This window comes from Rhododendron vialii, chromosome 11a (genome assembly GCF_030253575.1).
Source record: "Rhododendron vialii isolate Sample 1 chromosome 11a, ASM3025357v1".
Lineage (NCBI taxonomy): Eukaryota > Viridiplantae > Streptophyta > Magnoliopsida > Ericales > Ericaceae > Rhododendron > Rhododendron vialii.
This window is the reverse complement of record NC_080567.1, coordinates 20,568,247-20,586,863: the sequence shown is the minus strand read 5'-3', so window position 1 is coordinate 20,586,863 and position 18,617 is coordinate 20,568,247. Positions and strand designations below refer to the sequence as shown.

General features: G+C 38.1%; 2 protein-coding genes and 2 long non-coding RNA genes across 4 annotated transcripts; 1 reads left to right on the top strand and 3 right to left on the bottom strand.

Annotated features, from left to right (window-relative positions):
• Positions 1-400: 400 nt before the first annotated feature.
• Positions 401-2,548, bottom strand: LOC131307400 (uncharacterized). The gene is made up of 3 exons (XR_009194117.1): positions 2,424-2,548; positions 813-1,202; positions 401-729 (listed from the first exon to the last, which is right to left on the bottom strand). It is a non-coding gene; the product is annotated as an uncharacterized LOC131307400 (long non-coding RNA).
• Positions 2,549-4,549: 2,001 nt separating this feature from the next.
• LOC131307399 (uncharacterized) lies at positions 4,550-8,353 on the top strand. Its single transcript, XR_009194116.1, has 5 exons — positions 4,550-4,755; positions 7,257-7,326; positions 7,677-7,888; positions 7,958-8,078; positions 8,165-8,353. It is a non-coding gene; the product is annotated as an uncharacterized LOC131307399 (long non-coding RNA).
• An 870-nt stretch (positions 8,354-9,223) lies between these two features.
• Positions 9,224-10,117, bottom strand: LOC131306977 (probable LRR receptor-like serine/threonine-protein kinase At3g47570). The gene has a single exon (XM_058333410.1). The coding sequence runs from the start codon at positions 10,115-10,117 to the stop codon at positions 9,224-9,226; it is 894 nt and encodes a 297-aa protein (XP_058189393.1).
• Positions 9,240-11,189, bottom strand: LOC131307395 (putative receptor-like protein kinase At3g47110). Its single transcript, XM_058333882.1, has one exon. The coding sequence runs from the start codon at positions 11,121-11,123 to the stop codon at positions 10,143-10,145; it is 981 nt and encodes a 326-aa protein (XP_058189865.1). The 5' UTR covers positions 11,124-11,189; the 3' UTR covers positions 9,240-10,142.
• Positions 11,190-18,617: the final 7,428 nt, after the last annotated feature.

The window sequence follows — 18,617 nt, the reverse complement described above, 5'->3', positions numbered from 1 at the left end:
AGCCAGTGTATGGAAATTGAGTTGAGTACACACACGTGTGTCATAATAAGGATTCATCAATTCATTATGAACAAGTACAGTATTACTAATTTGTTCTTCTACAGAAAAGCTACCCAGATATTAAAAATTTATACTTTTATGTATCCAGACATTTGTACTCTTATTCTATGCTACGAATGTCACAGTCTACATTTCATAAAAGAGTTTCGATTTGTAACTTAAAGTATCCAAAAGTGTTCTTGAAACTACAGATAATTAAATCAATCGCAAGTATTGAATTTTGTATAATAAGTACCATGTACGTGTCTACGAGTAGCCGAGGAGTACATGACTCCCTTCTAGAAGAAGTGTCCTTGATTTTCAACAATAGAATTAACAGCGAAAACTGAAGAAGAAAGACCTATGCTGATATACAAGTTCAAGAAAGAGAAAACAAAAAGAGAAAGCTGTTGTTCTACAAGGCATAAACCTTAATCCTAAGCCTTCAATCGCAGTTGGAAACTTCCCACATGGACTGCAGAACAACTATTATACATAGTGAATACGAAAGATAGGGGGAATCACCATCCACCCCTCACAGAAAGCGGGTTCGCAACAGGCTATTGGAACAGCATATTGTGGAGGTTAACATCATTAGAGGGCATCGGTAATCCTAGACAGTGGACGCCAAGGTGTAAGTGCTTTTGTTCACTTGCTCAAACTCATATTTGCTACATGAACGGATGGGAACTAAAGGGTCAGAGCAAGAAAAAGGAAAACATTATGACAAAAATTGAGATCTTTGAATAGGTGACAGAGCGTAGGGTACATACCTTTGGCTTCCATGTTGCAAAATCTTTTTAAACTTCCTTATGTTTCTACCCTCCGTTCAACCAAAGTTTTTTTTATCTTCCACAGTTTGCTCACAACGGTTCCCATCTCCATGCGATCTCTTGGCAATTCCAATGAACATGCAACTCCAATTGTCAGAATAGAAACCATACAATCGTTGATCCATCTTCCATTGTTGTGCTCCAGTTGGATGGAGGGATCGACGATATCCATCACTCGTTCTGGCAAAGCATTCTTAACGAAGTTATGAAGATTTAGATGATCTTGAAACAAACTATCAGTTGGTCTTTTGCCATTAAACATCTCCAATAGAAGAATGCCAAAGCTATATACATCCCCAATGGTGGAAGCCGTGTCACCCACGCCATACTCTGCAAATTGATTCAATTGTTAGTGTTTTTTAGTGTGGAAAGTGAATCTGATTGGATGGCATGGTTCTAAACTTTTGATCCTGTGAGACCCCAAGTCTAGGCATGAGTCCCACATCGGTAGTGTACAGCAAGTTAATTCCGTATATTATGAAATGCAACGAATTACTGTACAACTTGACGTTAATCTTTTGAGCCACGTGGTTAGGCGAATGGTTAGCAGGTCAGCTAGCATGGGTTGTGACATATTCTTATAGAAAATGCATGCAATAATTGTTGGAGTTTGTCCCACATCGGTTAATTATCTCCTCCAAAACTAGTATATGCGGCTAGGCGGCCTCTCCACTCCTAGCCAATTGATTTGGAGTTGGATGCTTTAACATGGTATTAGAGCTAGGGTTTGAAGAATTTGTTCCCCTTGTTTGTGCCATAAGTGCACTGATGTTTGTCGTGATCCAAGTGTTATGGATCGTTTGTTTACCTCTCCACGTGTGAATCAGGGGTCGCACATGTGGGGGAGTGTTGGAGTTTGTCCCATATCAGTTAATTATCTCCTCCAAAACTAGTATATGAGCTTGAGTGGCCGCTCCACTCCTAGCCAATGGATTTGGAGTTGGATACTTTTAACAATAATCTATGAGACCAGATGGTATATATGGATATCTACTACTAAATATGGTGGTCATTTATTGATAGTGTTGAAAATATAAATAATAAAGTTGCCCCTCTCTAACAGTTTAAACTTCTAGATGAGTTGGTCATTAACAATCTAATATAGTATCAGAGCAAATGTGTTTGAAACTCACCGCCGACCTAATGATTAAAATTTAGACGTGTTTAGCCCACTTATGAAGGAGAGCCTGGCGCGCTACACATGGAGGGACGTGTTGAGAATATAAATAATAAAGTTGTCCTTCTTTTTTACGGCTTGAGCTTTTAAATGAATTGTTAGTTAACAATCTAATATATAGGGAGAACTTAGGACACTTTGAAGATAGCTACTATCTAATCAGTTTGGAGATGTCTTATAGGACAATTTAATCTAGTCAACCATGAGAATGCACAATACTATAACATAAAGGATGTAATAGTATATATGGAAGGGCATGGAGTTTGTATTGGCGAATTCTTCAAATGAAAGGAGAAACATATGTTGGGGTCCATTAGTTTTCACAAAGTCAAGCTTTATACCTTAAATTTTACAGTTAATTGAAGATTTTGTACCTGGAGCGATGTAGCCTATTGTTCCCCTTATTGCACTTGAATTGCTTTGATGTTGTGTTACATCTGTTGAGGCTACAGAAATATTTTTTGCTAATCCGAAATCTCCAACGTGGGCAACCATTGTTGTCACGACCCAAAACTTACCTTGGAAGTCGTGACCGGCCAAGCGGGTGTTAAGCCGCCGAAGGCCTGCTCATATTCTAGTTTAGGGATTTCTCACATCATTGTCATTTTAAACCATATAAGCAAAGTATGCGGAAGCGTAGAATAAATAACATAATCCCAAAGCTTCTAAGTGTACAAGTATAATAATTACAAACCATTAGACTACACATGATTCTCCACGGTTATTCTAGCACCCCATTCAGTCCACAATTTGCTATCTAGCTTAACCTGAAAAATTGGAAAAGGTTTTCATAAGCCGAAGCTCGGGTGAGAAACGTATACCAAAGTTACAAGTTTGACCATGGAAATACCTCACTTAGTAAAATAATTCAAGAGCAAAGCACATTTCAAATATTCTCATCAAATTCTCCAGTACATGCATTTTGATCCATAAATTCATTTCTTTGGTCCAAAAGATGGACCCTTTTCATTTCATTTCCTTTTAAATTTTTGCACTTTTGAGTGATAATAGCATTCAACGGTATTTTTGCTAGTCGGTTGGGGAGCGACCCCATTGAAGAGTGGTAAGATATCATTACCCAGTGATGCCTGGCTGCATCTCCTACTTTATTACTTCACGCCACTAGTATCTTTACCCGTCCCCTAGCACTCGGGACACCGTTCGAATGAATCATATTATCACAAGCATGTACTAGTAACAATTCCAGTTTCCAAAACATATTGCCATGATCTAGTCTTTAACCGTAACACGTAAGATTTATAAACAAACCATCGCAAGTATTTCTATTTAACAACAGTAATTAAACCAAGTAAGAAGCTCAAATCCCACATTTTTTGCATATTCAAGCAATGGCATTTTATTCCAAAAATTTAGAAAAGACATGTAACTAAGGTATGCGCAACTCACCTTTAAGAAGTAGCGGTCACTTTACACGCATCACCTCACTTTACGGTACTTGCACCTAAACACATAATTATTGTGACAATTACTCACAAAATTACCTTCACTACTAACTTAGTTAAAACTAGAGTAATATCATTTTTATGACTTAGTTTTGGGCATCAATCTTGCAATCATCTTAGGAGATAACTCAGGTTAAAGGCTATTTTTCCATAGAAAAGGGTTACAAAGGGATTTCTGGAAAAATTCCCAAATTTGCTTCAGTAACTCGATTGGAATTCTTACTCCCGGCATCAGTGGCCCACAATGATTGGATAATTAACTTAAACTCCTAGGATTCTAATACTTCAATTAGAGACTTAATTATTGGCGATTTAATATTAATCGCGTCGAGTCATGATTCCAAATATTTTCCGGAAAGCGGGGTTATTTGTTTTGAGTAGATGACGGAGAGAACTCGAGAGAAGGAGAAGAGTGTGGTGGAGGAGCAACGGGAATGGCCGGAGCAGCACGAAATGGCCGGCAACCGAGGCCGCCATTTCACGGCGCGGCGCTGTGCGTGATTTGTTTCTTGTACTAATCACTTTATTCCTAGGTTAGATACATCAAATACTCATTTTAATGTAATTTAGAGAGGGAGGAGGTGAGATTACCAGAAGAGAGAGAAGGGAGTTCGGCAAGGAGCCTTCCGGCGAGCAGCGTGTTCGTCGGGATGGAGGTGTAGTTCTATTTTTTGTTTTGGTTGAACCTATTCTCTTTCTTCCTTTGCTTTGTATATAATATATATATATATATATATATCTATATAATAAAACAGAGCTGTGTTTGAATCTAAAAGACAACCAACGCTTAAGATTTATCCCTCCTTCTGCATAAATCCTCACCCTTCATTCTCCAAATGGCATTTTTGTAAATAATTAACTTTTCTTGACCATTTCTCAAACAAACCCAGCCGTACTATTTTTTTTTTTAAATAATGCCTCCCCATCTAATTTGGAAACATGATTTCCAAACCACAACACCCCCCACCACCACCACCCCCCCCCCCCCCCCCCCCCCCCCCCCCCCACGCGCTCTCTCTCTTTACGATCAAATAGCCTCCCCCTCACCCAACTTCGCCTCTGCCTCCTCCCCTCACACAGCTTAGCCATCGCCTCCCTCTCTTGCTCAACAACCACAGACAGACGGCGCCGCCGCCGCTCTCCCCGCACCGGCAATCTCCGCCTTCATGCGCTTCCTCCAAACACTGCTTCCTCCGCCAATCTCCGCCTACTGCTTCCTCTAGCCCTAATCACTTTCTTTTAAGTAAGCTCTCGATTCCAGAAGTTGTATTTTCATACTTTATTATGCTTTAATCTGAATCTTAATCGGGAATAATCACAAAGTTTGGCAGGGATGTATTTTATTATGACTCCTGTTAGAACACAAAGTTTATGAGAATGTCTTTTTTTTCATATCCCTTATTAACTAGATTCATTCAGTGCTGCTTCTAGGGTATTTTCCTCCACCACCTCACGAAATTGTGCAGGACCATAGTTAGGTTAGGAAAAAAAAAAGAGCTTAAACGACACACAAACCGGCCCGCATACACTTTCGAAGACTGTAATTGACTAGGTGTTTGTATAAATGCCATTCCCAAATACTCAATTGCTGTGAGCATTTTATTGACTATCAGGTGTTTGTATAAATGTCGTTTCCAATTCCTCTAACTGAAAGATTACCAAAGTTCAAATATGCAACGTCAAGCAGTTCCACTTTTTAGGTCCGAGAATTGCATTGTTGGTACTGGTTTGGAACGTTCGTCATCATTTTTCCCTCCTTCTACATAAACCTCACCCTTCATTCTCCAAATACTCAATTGCTGTGAGCATTTTATTGACTATCAGGTGTTTGTATAAATGTCGTTCCTAATTCCTCTAACTGAAAGATTACCAGAGTTCAAATATGCAAACGTCAAGCAGTTCCACTTTTTAGGTCTGAGAATTGCATTGTTGGAACCGGTTTGGAACGTTTGTCATCATTTTTCTTCAGGTTGTATGCATTGCGGAAAAAAAATTTCAAAAAAGTTGGGTTGCCCGACATAGCTTCTGGATTGAACAGTTTTGATTAGCCTTAAGCTAAGGTTTGCTCATGGTCTCTTTCTCTGTGTATTTTTGTAGTTTTCTCTCCAAGTTCAATAAATAGAATAAGTTTGATCCACACTTTTTGCCTACTGATGATATGAGACAATTGTCTACTAGAATCTTTATGTCTACATTTCTTTTGAAATTGCAAACTTAAGTTGTACATTTGTTTTTCAATACTTAACTTACAGCAATGATAATGTACCAATTTATGTCATGTTCTTCTAACAACCCTGTGACAGATGACCAAAGAGAGAGACTTCACTGTTGTGTCGAGTTTTCTCAGCTTTCTACCATTTTCTTGACATCTTGACTTCACTACAATAGCCTTATGCTTTTCATGTGCTTCTCCACAGTCTCGAATGAGTTTCCTTTAGTAAACCAATTAGCCTCACTATTTACGATAAGTGACTGCCAAGTGTTTGAGAAAATGTGTACTTCAACTACCAATTAGCCTTATGCTTTTCATGGTCTTAATTTGCCTGAGTTACTGGTATAATTTGCTCCAACCAAGCAGTAATCCATCTGCCTTCAAACTATTTGATAAAATGTCTCAACTAGGTTTCATAGTTTAGATTTTTCTGTCATGGACTTAGCTGTAGTTGAGGCATTTACGTATGCACAAATGCATGAATGTCTGCATGCATTTATGGGTGATATGTTTCAGTCTTGGTTGTGCGTGCAATGCATGAATTTAGTATGTTTGTATTGAAGTATGCATGCAATTAGTGTTAGCATTATCAATGGCGTAGATGCAGCCAACACTTTTGTTTGTCATTCACATGCAAACCACTTGAACCTTCCTCTGTAATGGAGTTCCTGTCTTAATCTCATATGGGAAGTTGAAATCACCACGTGTTGTCGTGTTCCTTTCATGATATATATTAGAGAAATTGAATTGGAGTTCCTATCTTAACCTCAATTGGGAAGTTGAAACTGCCACGTGTTGTCATGTTTGAGATAGGAGAATGGTGGTCATGATAGGAGATTTATTCTTATTGTTGGTGGCTAACCCAAATTTGACGGAAAGGAAGCAAAAAAAAAAAAGGCAGTAAAGAAAAAAAAAGAAAAAAGAAAAAAGGGTTCTATTGTTAGTCGTTTTGAATGGAGATTTATTCTATTGTTAGTGGCTAACCCAAATTTGATTGTGGATTTGATTACACTTTCTATTTAGTTGTTTCATTTTTTTCCTATTAGGGTTCTTAATTGGGTACGTTATCAGGTCTCATTATGTTTGATTTCCCCCTGCTTTTCGCAGGTATCATTCAGTGACCAAATGGAGCCCTAATTGCATGTGTTAATTGGAATTTCTTAGGAGCCCAACTAAGGTAGCAGTTTACAATTTATATTCGGTTGTCAACCATTGTCCTATTTTTTTACTAAAATAGATATTTTGCTCCCATTCAATTTCTCCAATATATATCATGAAAGGAACATGACAACACGTGGTGATTTCAACTTCCCCAATGAGGTTAAGACAGGAACTCCATTACAAAGGAAGGTTCAATTGTTAGTCGTGTCTTCTTCAAATGGAGATTTATTCTATTGTTAGTGGCTAAACCAAATTTGACTGTGGATTTTACTACACTTTCTATTTAGTTGTTTCATTTTTTTCCTATTAGGGTTCTTAATTGGGTACGTTATCAGGTCTCATTATGTTTGATTTCCCCTTGCTTTTCGCAGGTATCATTCAATGACCAAATGGAGCCCTAATTGCATGTGTTAACTGGAATTTCTTGGGAGCCCAACCAAGGTAGCAGTTTATAATTTATATTCGGTTGTCAACCGTTGCCCTGTTTTTTACTAAAATAGATATTTTGCTCTAATTTGTAGGCCTAAGGATGCTGATTGAAAAGATAGAATGAAAGTTAGTGATTTTTGCCTTCGCTAACCCTCTAATGTGTATTCACTTTTTCAAATCAAGTGCTGTAATGAGCTTAAATGGATTTCTACTCAAAAGCTATAGTAAGAGTCTTGCATATTCTCAAACCAGTAAACTATGTCCTTAGGTTCATTTAAGAAAACACTCATCAATTATGATTTCAAGGGGGCAGAGTGAATGTGCTTTTGTTTGAAGCGAACATGTTTTTTGATTCTTAATAGGGTACGACGAATTAGAGACAATGGCTAGCAAATGGATCCAACACATGTGGCCAATGGAGAAGAATATTCACGGGTATGAGCCTGCACATGTGGGCAATGGCTTTTTCGGGAAAACAAGATTTATGCAAAACATGCTTTAAGCAAGTTCAAGATCAGTACGGCTAGTTTGTGCGTAAGCAATGCGGACGAGAAGATGTCGAAACCGTAACCAGGTATTCATTTTTTACTATAACTTAGATGTAACACAACCAAAACGATTGAAATATTCGCATGCATTTTAGGTATAATGTCAAGATGGTCGTGAAAGACTCCACTGGCTCAATGGAACTCTTGCTAGAGGATACGAAGGCAGAATTTATTTTACAATGTGTTGCATCCTATCAAAAAAAATTAATGTTAAAGGTAAATACTTAAAAGTTAGATATAAATTACACTGTATAGAATTGAAATAATATTGCAGTACTTTTATTTGCTTATTGTTTTGCTAGGATAATGGCATGCAAATGCTCAATGACTATATTTCTCAATATTATGGGAGCTCATACGTGTTCATTATTCCTGCTCCAACAACTGGAAGTCTTGACCATGGTGCCTCTGTGGTGACTTTTGTTTTAAAAGTTGATTGGTCAGAAGAGTGTTTGCATCTTTCCAAAGGTAATAAACGATTACAAAGATTGTAGGGGGGGACATTCCTTTGTTCTTCATTGTCATATCTAGATTACACATAAATCAGTCCATATTTTGTGATGGATTTAATAATTCTTAATCTTATTTATGTGGGAATGTCGAGGACTGGCAAAGGAACAATGGGGTCGTCATGATAAGAGCTTTGTTAATAGATTGGGAATTTCATAAGGAATTTTTATTTGTTAGGTTAAGTTTTACAAATATAATCGGTTTTATTACATGTGCCGAGTGATTTATGGATTAGGGATATTTTTGACCTGTTTGAATATTTTTCGCACCTCGATTTGACCTGCACATATACCGTATTTTACTTTGTTCCTACCCATTTTTTTCAACATGTCCTCCCTTTGCTCATTTTTCGACCTGTAGCTTCAATTGTCTTCAAAATGTGTTGCGCTGTGCCTTCAGGCACGGGCATTCACTAGTATATATATAAAACAGGTCTTAGTTCCCTTTCTTGTTTGATATATATAAGAAGCGGTGGAAGTGGTGAAACAGGTTAAAGAAATAATATGTGTTTCCTTCCCCTATTGACACGACGTGTAATGTGTTCGATCATCGCATATTCTGTCCGTACGCGTTCAGATATTAGCCTTTGAAAATTCTCAAAAATTTAACATAGACTAATAAAAATATGTGGATTATCGTGGCAGTGTCCGATTGTAAAGGAAAGATTCCAATATCGCGTAATTCATAAAGTGTATCAAATGTAACCCAATTGTCCCATAATATTTACAAAATTAAATCAAAATTCTCACATTCATTCAGATCACGAAACACTTTGTGTAGCCTAACTTACTATTAGAATTAAATTAGAGTGTCGAGTTCCTATTCGGATGACGTGACTAGAATTTTAAAAGTCAGGATTTTACAATTGTATCATCCAAAAGGACATTACTTGGCTTCAAGTCACCATGAATGATTTTTGACTCACAACCACAATGAAGGTACTCAAGTGCAGAAGCAACATCAATAGAAATGTCTAGCCTCTGAATCATTTTTAGGTACTCATGCTCCCCAACTCTATTTTGATGCAGCCATCCATCTAATGTTCCATTGGCCATGAATTCATATACTATAGCTTTGAATTCGTTACCATGGAAGTCTATGCTAGAACATGCACTTAATACCTTCAAAAGATTTCGATGCCTTATGGTTTGAAGTGCTTTGCATTCTAACATGAAGCTCTTTAAAGCTCCCCTCAGCTGAAGATTGAGTACTTTCAAAGACCCAACTTCCGATGGAAGAGAACCAGTCAACGAATTATAGCCCAAATTGAAGGAAATTGAAATGGATGAAAGATTTAGAATTTCAAGAGGTAATGAACCATATAGATTATTATGAGAAAGATCTAATTTTAACAAGTTTTGACAGTTGCCCAGACTCGAAGGTATGCTTCCGTGGATATTATTTTTTCCCAAGAGTAGACGGTTTAGTGCAGTTATATTTCCGAATATTGAAGAAGGCAGTTCGGTGAATTTGTTCATATCTAATTCAAGATACTGCAACTTACGAAGTCTGCCAATGGTACCGGGAATAGAGCCTGAGAAATAATTACTTCTCATACTTAAGACAGTGAGATTGAGGAGGTTCCCAATACCCGAAGGAATACTTCCATGTAGTTGATTCCCCCCTAGAACCATCCGGTCAAGCCCAATTGAGAGATTTGCTATGAAGTCGGGCAATGAACCTTTGAGAAGATTCCCGTTAACAAGAAGACATTGTAATCTAGTGCAATTTGTTAAAGATGACATAAAAGAAAGGTCATCCTCCAACTGATTATACTGAAAGTTCATCCTCTGAAGATCCGAAAGTTCTCCAAGATCTTCTCGCATTGGCCCAATGAAGTAATTTAAACCGACGTTTACCAGTACGTCCAAGCCCGGAAGCATTAGACAACGAGTTAGGTATCATTCCTGTGAACTGATTATCAAAGACATAAAAAAACGCAAGGTTAGGAAGTTTTGAGCATATATCAGGAGCAATACTTCCATCAAGTTGGTTCATGACTAATGCCAATATATTGAGAGTGGAGATGTTGTAGAGTCCAAAAGGAATCTTGCCGGACAGCTTGTTATTGGAGAATTGAAGAAATGTCAATCTCCGAAGCTTAGAGATTCCCTCTGGAATCTCCCCCCGCAAATTACATTCCGCCAACATAATTCTGTGAAGCGACGTGAGGTTGACAACAGAAGGAGTGATGGTTCCAGAAAACATATTTTTACCAAGGCCTAAATCTTCAAGCTTTGACAAAGAACCTAGCTCATATGGGATGTTTCCGTTCAGTTGGTTGTTTACCAAGTTCAACTGCTCAAGATTTGAGCAGCGTGACAGGTTTTTGGGCAGTTCACCAATAAACGAATTGTTGGTGAGTTGTATTACTTGAAGCCGAAACAAACGACCGATCTCCTGGGGGATGGGGCCGTGGAAGTTGTTGTTTGAAAGAATGATTCTCCTCAGGAAGGAGAGGTTTCCTATATGAGGAGAGAGTGATCCGACAAGGCCTTTGGATGTTAAGTTCAACTGCACGACTCTATTACGATGCCGGCGGCTGCACAGAATGCCATTCCAGTCACAGTAGTGGACTGAATCATTCCAAGAACTGAGGGCACCAAAGGAAGAGGCTTGATCATCTATGGCAGCCTTGAAGGCTAATAAAGCAAGTCTGTCAGTTTCATTTGTACTCGTGCCGAAAGTGGACGGAATGTTGCACCACCACACAAGGGCAGTGTAGAGCACAATAACTAACGACTTCGTCATGATTATTTCTTTTGTTGTGTGTGTGTGTGTTTTGGTTCTGTTAGTGAATGTCCTTTCATATTGATGTTTTATAGTACGGAAATTTCTCCTTAACGTTTACAAGGCGGCTTGGAAGAAAAATTTCTATGGACCATGTAGTGGGTCAATTGTGCGTGTCTCTTGGGCAAACAAGGTAGAAAAACATGTTAGTGTATACAAGGTTGTCAAATTGCAAATCTAGTCATTTATGCTTTTCGGAATCGTAAATCGTAATGACTCGATCCAAATTTTGAAAATACATTTGGGAAATGTATTTGCACCTACATAAGAAAGATACATAATAAAATTGAAAACTTAATTTAAGCTTAAATCTGTATTGAATTTTATTTTTCATTTTTCAATTTATGATCACATGGTCTAATAGGAAAGACACTTGTACATAGTAAGAAAAATAGTAATACAACAAAATAGATATGTGTGCCTTAACACTATAAAAGTATGTAGCCTAGCTAATAGGTACGAATGAGCTTATATGAAAACATTTGTGGATTGGTTAGAGGCTATGACTTATGAGCCATTCCCCCTCTACGATTTATTGTGCGCGTAAAATGATCCGGACACCTTAATTATAAAAAAAAATATTCAACAAGCTCTCTAGACTCTTTTAATTTCAATAATAATCAACAACTGTATAGCCTCGAAGGCTTACAACTTATTAAATAGGAGGAGAAATCATTAACCTAATTGATTCGTCCCAAAACGGAAACGGAAACCGAACCAATTAATAACGAAAATTACCAAAAATGGAAAAATTCATAATTATAGTAAATTGGAAAATAGAGAAAATTCTAAGACTTTTCCCAAAAGAATGGCTTAATTCGGATTTTCCTCGCCCAAATTATAAGCAAGTCAAATCTTTCATTAAACGGTAAATTTGGGCTTTCAGGATCCTAAACGGCTAAAAAACACACGGCACATAGCGAAGGCAACGTGTCTTGACCGTTAGGCCGTTTCGGATAGACCCATATGGGCCCGTCGCTGAACTCCATAGTCGCATAATTACGGTTTTGCCATCCTATACTTAAAATGCCTAAGATACTCCTCCGCTATGGCATCTGCATCACAGATTCAAAAGTGGATGGAGAAACTTCAAAACTAGACTAAAAAGACTCCAAAACCATTGCAGGATCACTCATTGAGTTATCTTTTCCGTGTTTGGGAGGAAAGAAAAAATAATGTGTGGACAGAATTGCTAGTGAAGAGCAAGTGGAGGGACTCTTGGCTGTCGTATGTTGAATCCAAGTCTCCGTTGATGTTTTGTTTGGAACATTTTTTGAAAAAAAATTTGAAAATTCCAACATTTTTTTCCAGTCGGAATTTTGAATATTATGTATCTTTCTGTGGTCGTTAGACATGCATATAACTCACATCAAATTTGGACTACATAATCTTGACGTATTTATCTAGATCTACTATATGCAGATTGCCACGTGGCCCAACTCCGGTCCCTTTTAGCTCTCTCAAACTTTGAGGTCCTTGAAATGAATTACTTTCGACTAAACCTAATTATACAACTTCACACTTACTTTTTTTTCTTCGTGTTTTTTCGCACAACACGTAACTAGATTTCCCTTGAGCAGTGCCACCCCATGTCCGAATCTTGGCTCCACCATTGAACGGCACTTGGAATGCTAGATGAGCGGGATATTAATGAATCACAGTTAAGAACATCTAGGGATACAAGGTGGAGGATTTTTGAGGTGTTACTTTGGAGATGTGTGAGGACTGAGTACTGCAAGTATATGATGCATTCCTTTAGCAATTGTGTTCAGGTTATGCAGGTTGAACCCGACCTAGACCCGTTTAGCAATTGTGTTCTCGAGTCGTGTCATATACGTGTTTCGTGTCAGAAATAGTCAACTTTAACCCACTAACTTCGTGTCGAGTTCGAGGCGTGTCATCATGTCGTGTCACGTGGACCAACTCCGTCGGCCAATTATATATTTGGATTTCCTTATTTATTTGTTATAATTGAAATGACCCGGTGTAATATTTGGCTCTGCATGTATCAGGCCATTTATCTAATAAGATTTCTTTCATTCAAGGCATAAGTAGCAATCCAAAGCAATATGAAATCTCAGTTGGAAACATCCCAGGTTATTTGGTGGCTGGTGGAGCAGCATAGGACGGCATTGTTAGTAAGTTAGTAACCTTGAGCATGCTTTAGGAAACTCGCTTTACTTGTTTTATTCGAAGTGCACGTAAGTTAGTCCAAACATCATGAGTTACAAGAAAAAAAAAACTGACAACAACATTTTGAGCAAATTACAACATTTTGAGCAAATTACTAAAACTGATGTCTATGCAAAGATCAATTAAAGAGGGTAAAGATTGTACACATCTTTGCCTTTTAATTCGCGAAGACGCCAACAGAGGAATCCCGTATCCATTCGGTCTCGTGGGCGATTTCATTGAGCAAACGACTCCAAATCCTAGTGGTGGTAGAAGTTTTTTACACAACACGGTCAACATGAACTTAGCAAGTTAGAATTCGATTTTTCCCACACGAACAAAAATATAACACGACACAGTGACATAAAACAATAAACTGGTCAGGTTAGGATCAAACAAGAGTAACCGAAAGTAGGCATGTTAAACACGTGTAATTGTAATTCGGATTCCTACATTATTTCTATCCAATCTACCACGATTACTATGCCTACTGTATTTATTGACCTTGTACCATGATTTGTAGAGACTCGAGATGGTGTTTCGATCTGGGTTGTTTGTGATGTAGCCGAATATTTTCTCTACGATTTCTTCTGGGATGTGAGACATTGTTGCTTTCGATTGGGAAGAAGATGATCGACCTGATTATGAGATACTTCATCTGGGTTTTGTTTAATTGTGATCGTTGGAAATGTAGAGCAAGAGTGTTTTAAAATTTGGCGGAAATGAAAGGTGCGTAAATTGGACGCAGGATATTTTTTGCAATACTTTGTTATGATTCCTAAATTATTAACAAAAGAAATCCCTTGACACAGTTAGACAAATATCCAATAAATGTGTCCGGGAGTGTCGAATGTCACACGCCATATTCCATGAAAGTTAGTGTGCTTCTATAATCTCTCTCTGAACTCTGACATTCAACAACAGCGAAAAAAGAAGAAAGATCGAACTATTTGGACATGCAACCAAGTTCTCTATGATTCGGAGCTGCATATTGTGGAGGTACCATCGTTGGAGGGCCTTGGTAGTCATCCTGGACACAAAGAAAAATAAGTCTTTAGTTCACTTACAGTCAAAACACATGTATACAACATGAGCAGATTAGAACCGAAGGGGAAAGATTCAAGTCTGTGGTACACACCTTTGGCTTTCATGTTATATGCATGTCGTGCTTTTATATCACTCGATAACAATACGATCAATTGGAATTTAGTGTGTGATAAAATGAGATCATTACCGAGAATGATGGAGTTGAATTATACTTGCCACTCAAAAAGTAGACTTGTATAAAAAGTTAAGTTGTACTTTGTGTTCTATAACTGAGAGAGTTTGGACCAGCTAAAGCATGCCTCGATGAATCTCTTGTGGACCAATCCCACCGCACACCAACGGGAGACCATTTAAGGCCAGAGCAATGTTCCGCACAAACTGGCTCCATAAGAGTTGATGGCACCTAGTATCCATATATGCACATTCTAATGATAGTTTATGGTGATCTAAACTAGTCGACCATGAAAGTGGATGGTATGTGGAAAGTGAGGAGATGAGGTTACAGATAGTAACAGGAAGTTTTGGGGCAAAAAATGGGAGCATACATATATTTCACACCCTTTTTTTTGGGCTTAAGTTTGTATAGTTTCTAATGATGCTATAACTCTTCTATGCAATTTGCAAATTTTGCTTTTCATGTGAGCTTTTGGTTTTGTAATCTCAGGAAACTGGTAGTTTGACATTTTGTACCTGGAGCAACGTAGCCTATTGTTCCCCTTATTTTAATTGAATTGCTTTGATGTTGCTCTACCTCTATTGCAGCTGCAGAAATAATATTTGCTAACCCGAAATCTCCAACATGGGCAGCCATTCTATCATCCGAAAGGACATTACTTGGCTTCAAATCGCCATGAATTATTGTTCACTCGCAACCACAATGAAGATACTCAAGTGCAGAAGTAATATCAATAGAAATGTCCAGTCTCTGGATCACTTTCAAGTACTCGTGCTCTACTCCATTTTGATGCAGCCATCTATCTAATGTTCCATTGGCCATGAATTCATATACTATAGCTTTGAATTCATTGCCATGGAAGTCTATGCTAGAACATGCACTTAATACCTTCAAAAGATTTCGATGTCTTATGGCTTGAAGTGCTTTGTGTTCTAACATGAAGCTCTTTAAAGCTCCCCTAAGCTGAAGATTGAGCACTTTCTCTGCCACAACAATCTGGTCTTCATCAAGGATCCCTTTATATACAGAAGCATAATTCCCAACGCCAAGTAGATTAGCCTCTGAAAATCCATTGGTGGCTTTCAGAAGCTTTGCATATGAAACTCTCATAATTTGGTGTTTGAAAGATTGCTTAGAAGAGGCCTCCTTCCTTGAGACATGTTGACAGTGACAAAACATAAACAAGCTAACTGCCAAAGTTGAACATATCACAAGAGCAACCACCACATATACTATTATCTTTGTCTTGTGAGATAGCTTGTTTGTGTTTGATATTGAGGATGGGCATGGAGAAAGATTTCTGTCAGCAACACCTCCACACAGATCGTCCATTCCAACAATCGAAATTAATGCGCTAGCATTTCGAAAACTCCTTGTACTAGAACTTCTCCATGCAGCATATTAAAAGACAGATTCAGTTTTTCTAAGGGAAGCTCACCAATATAACTAGGGATCAGCTCCGTTAAATTGTTGAGTGAAAGGTCCAATCTCGTAAATGCCTTAGCTCGCTCCAACTTTGAGGCTAGTATCTCGCCTTCAAATGAATTGGCTTCCAAATTAAGCACTTCAAGGCTCGAGCATTTGCTCAACAAAATTGGAATAGGCCCTGATAACCTATTATTGGACACATAAAACTCTCCGAGATTTTTCAAAGACCCAACTTCTGATGTAAGAGAACCAGTCAATTAATTATAGCCCAAATTGAAGGAAATTGAAATGGATGAAAGATTCAGAATTTCAAGAGGTATTGAACCATATAGATTATTATGAGAAAGATCTAATTCTAACAAGTTTTGACAGTTGCCCAGACTCAAAGGTATGCTTCCACGGATATTATTTATTCCCAAGAGTAGATGGTTTAGTCCAGTTAAATTTCCGATTGAAGAAGGCAGTTTGGTGAATTTGTTCATATCTAATTCAAGATAGTGCAACTTACGAAGTCTGCCAATGCCAATGGTGTCGGGAATAGGGCCTGAGAGATAATTACTTGTCATAGGTAAGACAGTGAGATTGAGGAGGTTCCCAATACCCGAAGGAATACTTACATGTAGTTGATTCCACCCTATAACTATGACACCAAGCTCAATGGAGAGATTGGCTATGGAGTCAGGCAAAGAACCTTTGATAAGATTCTCGTTAACAAGAAGAAATTGTAATCTTGGTGCATTTTGTTAGAGATGAGATAAAAGAAAGGTTATCCTCCAACTGATTACCTTGAAAGTACGTTCATACTCTGAAGATCCGAAAGTTCTCCAAGATCTTCTGGCATTGGCCCAATGAAGTAATTTAAACCGAAGTTTACCAGTCCAAGCCCGGAAGCATTAGACAACGAGTTAGGTATCATTTGTGTGAACTGATTATCAAAGACATTAAAAAACGCAAGTAGAGGTGGCAAACGGGCGGATTTGGGCGGGTTGAAACGGGTCGTGGGTCAAATATGGGCGGGTCAAATATAGGTAAAAAAGTAAACGGGTTGAAACGGGTCTGGTCAAATATGGGTCAAGCCGAACCAAGCCCGCCCGACCCAACCCATTTTCATTTTCATTTTCATTTTCACGGATGTTCTTAATCACCAAATTTGGAAAGACGAAAATGGTGATCTGTGTGCTAATTAATAAATGTGGCCTATTATTAGTTTAAAAAAAAAAAGAGGCCATAGAGAGCAGGGCAACTATGCCGCCATTTGGTTTAAACTTGACACAACATGCTTATTAATAAATGTGGCCTATTATAAGGAACCTTTCAAGTAATTAAGGCATTAAAAACCCTCACTATATTAGGCCTATTATGGATTGACTTCAGCAGCTTTTTTTGGACGAGAGTTCTGGCCGTGGGAAAAAAAAAAGAGGAATTGGTTACAACGTGAACAGCAGCTTTGGACATCACGCAGAAATCGACAGTCAAGTAAGACCGGGGCTGCGAGACTTTTGTTCCGAAAGTTTTTCTTTCGAGTTTTGTTTCTTTCAAGTTATTTGAAGCTTTGTTTAATTACTTGCACTCCGATAATTCATTTTAATTTCTGTTCTTTATAAAAGTTGTTCGTTAGTTTTTGTTTAACTTAGATCTTTTGTTTATTTTTCATCTCACGTACTACTAGCATGTTCCAAACTAGGGTTTCTTTTGTTTCTTGCTTAATAATGAGTGAGTAGTTGTATAGGTAGGGTCACATGGTGATTAGCACACCGTGGTCAGGTCGGACACGTTATGTTCATGTTTTCCGACATAAAAATTGAAAGGGCAATTTTAGGTTAATTAAGAACATCCGTGAGACGAATCTGGGCATCGTCAGAGCCCATGTGAACAGGAGAATGGGGCAATCCGGGCATTGTCGGAGCATACGTCACTGTCTCTGTGGATTCGACTCCGGTCTTACCGCATATTGTGCTGCGTTGGTCTCCACCCTACGCTTGGGGCAACCCATTATTTTAGGACTATGAAATCGTCAAGCACTCATCTTGACGAAACGAATTGAAAAACCAAAAAATTTAGGCACAAAACTAACAAACGCAAAAAAAATTCAAATAAAGACAAACAAAAAAGTGAAAAAAATTGTTAGTGGAATGGGGTCTTTAATTAAAATAATGTAAAATTCTTAAATATAAATGCAAATTTAAATGTAAAAAACATAATTTCGTTGAAAACATAATTTCGTTGAAAACAAAATTTGAGTTAATCAAATTAAAATTAAATAAGTATTTCAATAAAATAAAGAGAGGAATTAAATAAATAAATAATATAAAAGCAATTAAATAAAGAAAAGAATTAAATAAAGAAAAGAATTAAATCAAGAAAAGAATTAAAGTGTGGAGTGGGGGTATTTCGGTCAAATGGACAAAAAGGTGAGAAGAGGTGTGTGTCAGGAGGGGGGCGAAAAACAGCTCTCTTCGATTGCAAATAGTACACACCTGGGTCTAGATTTTTGGTCTTTTCGGTTTGATTAAGAATGGGTGAATATCATTAGTCCACGTCCCCGTAACACCACCACCACCACCACCCCCACCCCCCCCCCCCCCCCCCCCCCCCCCCCCCCCCCCCCCCCCGCGCCCGATTTGTTGGGTACA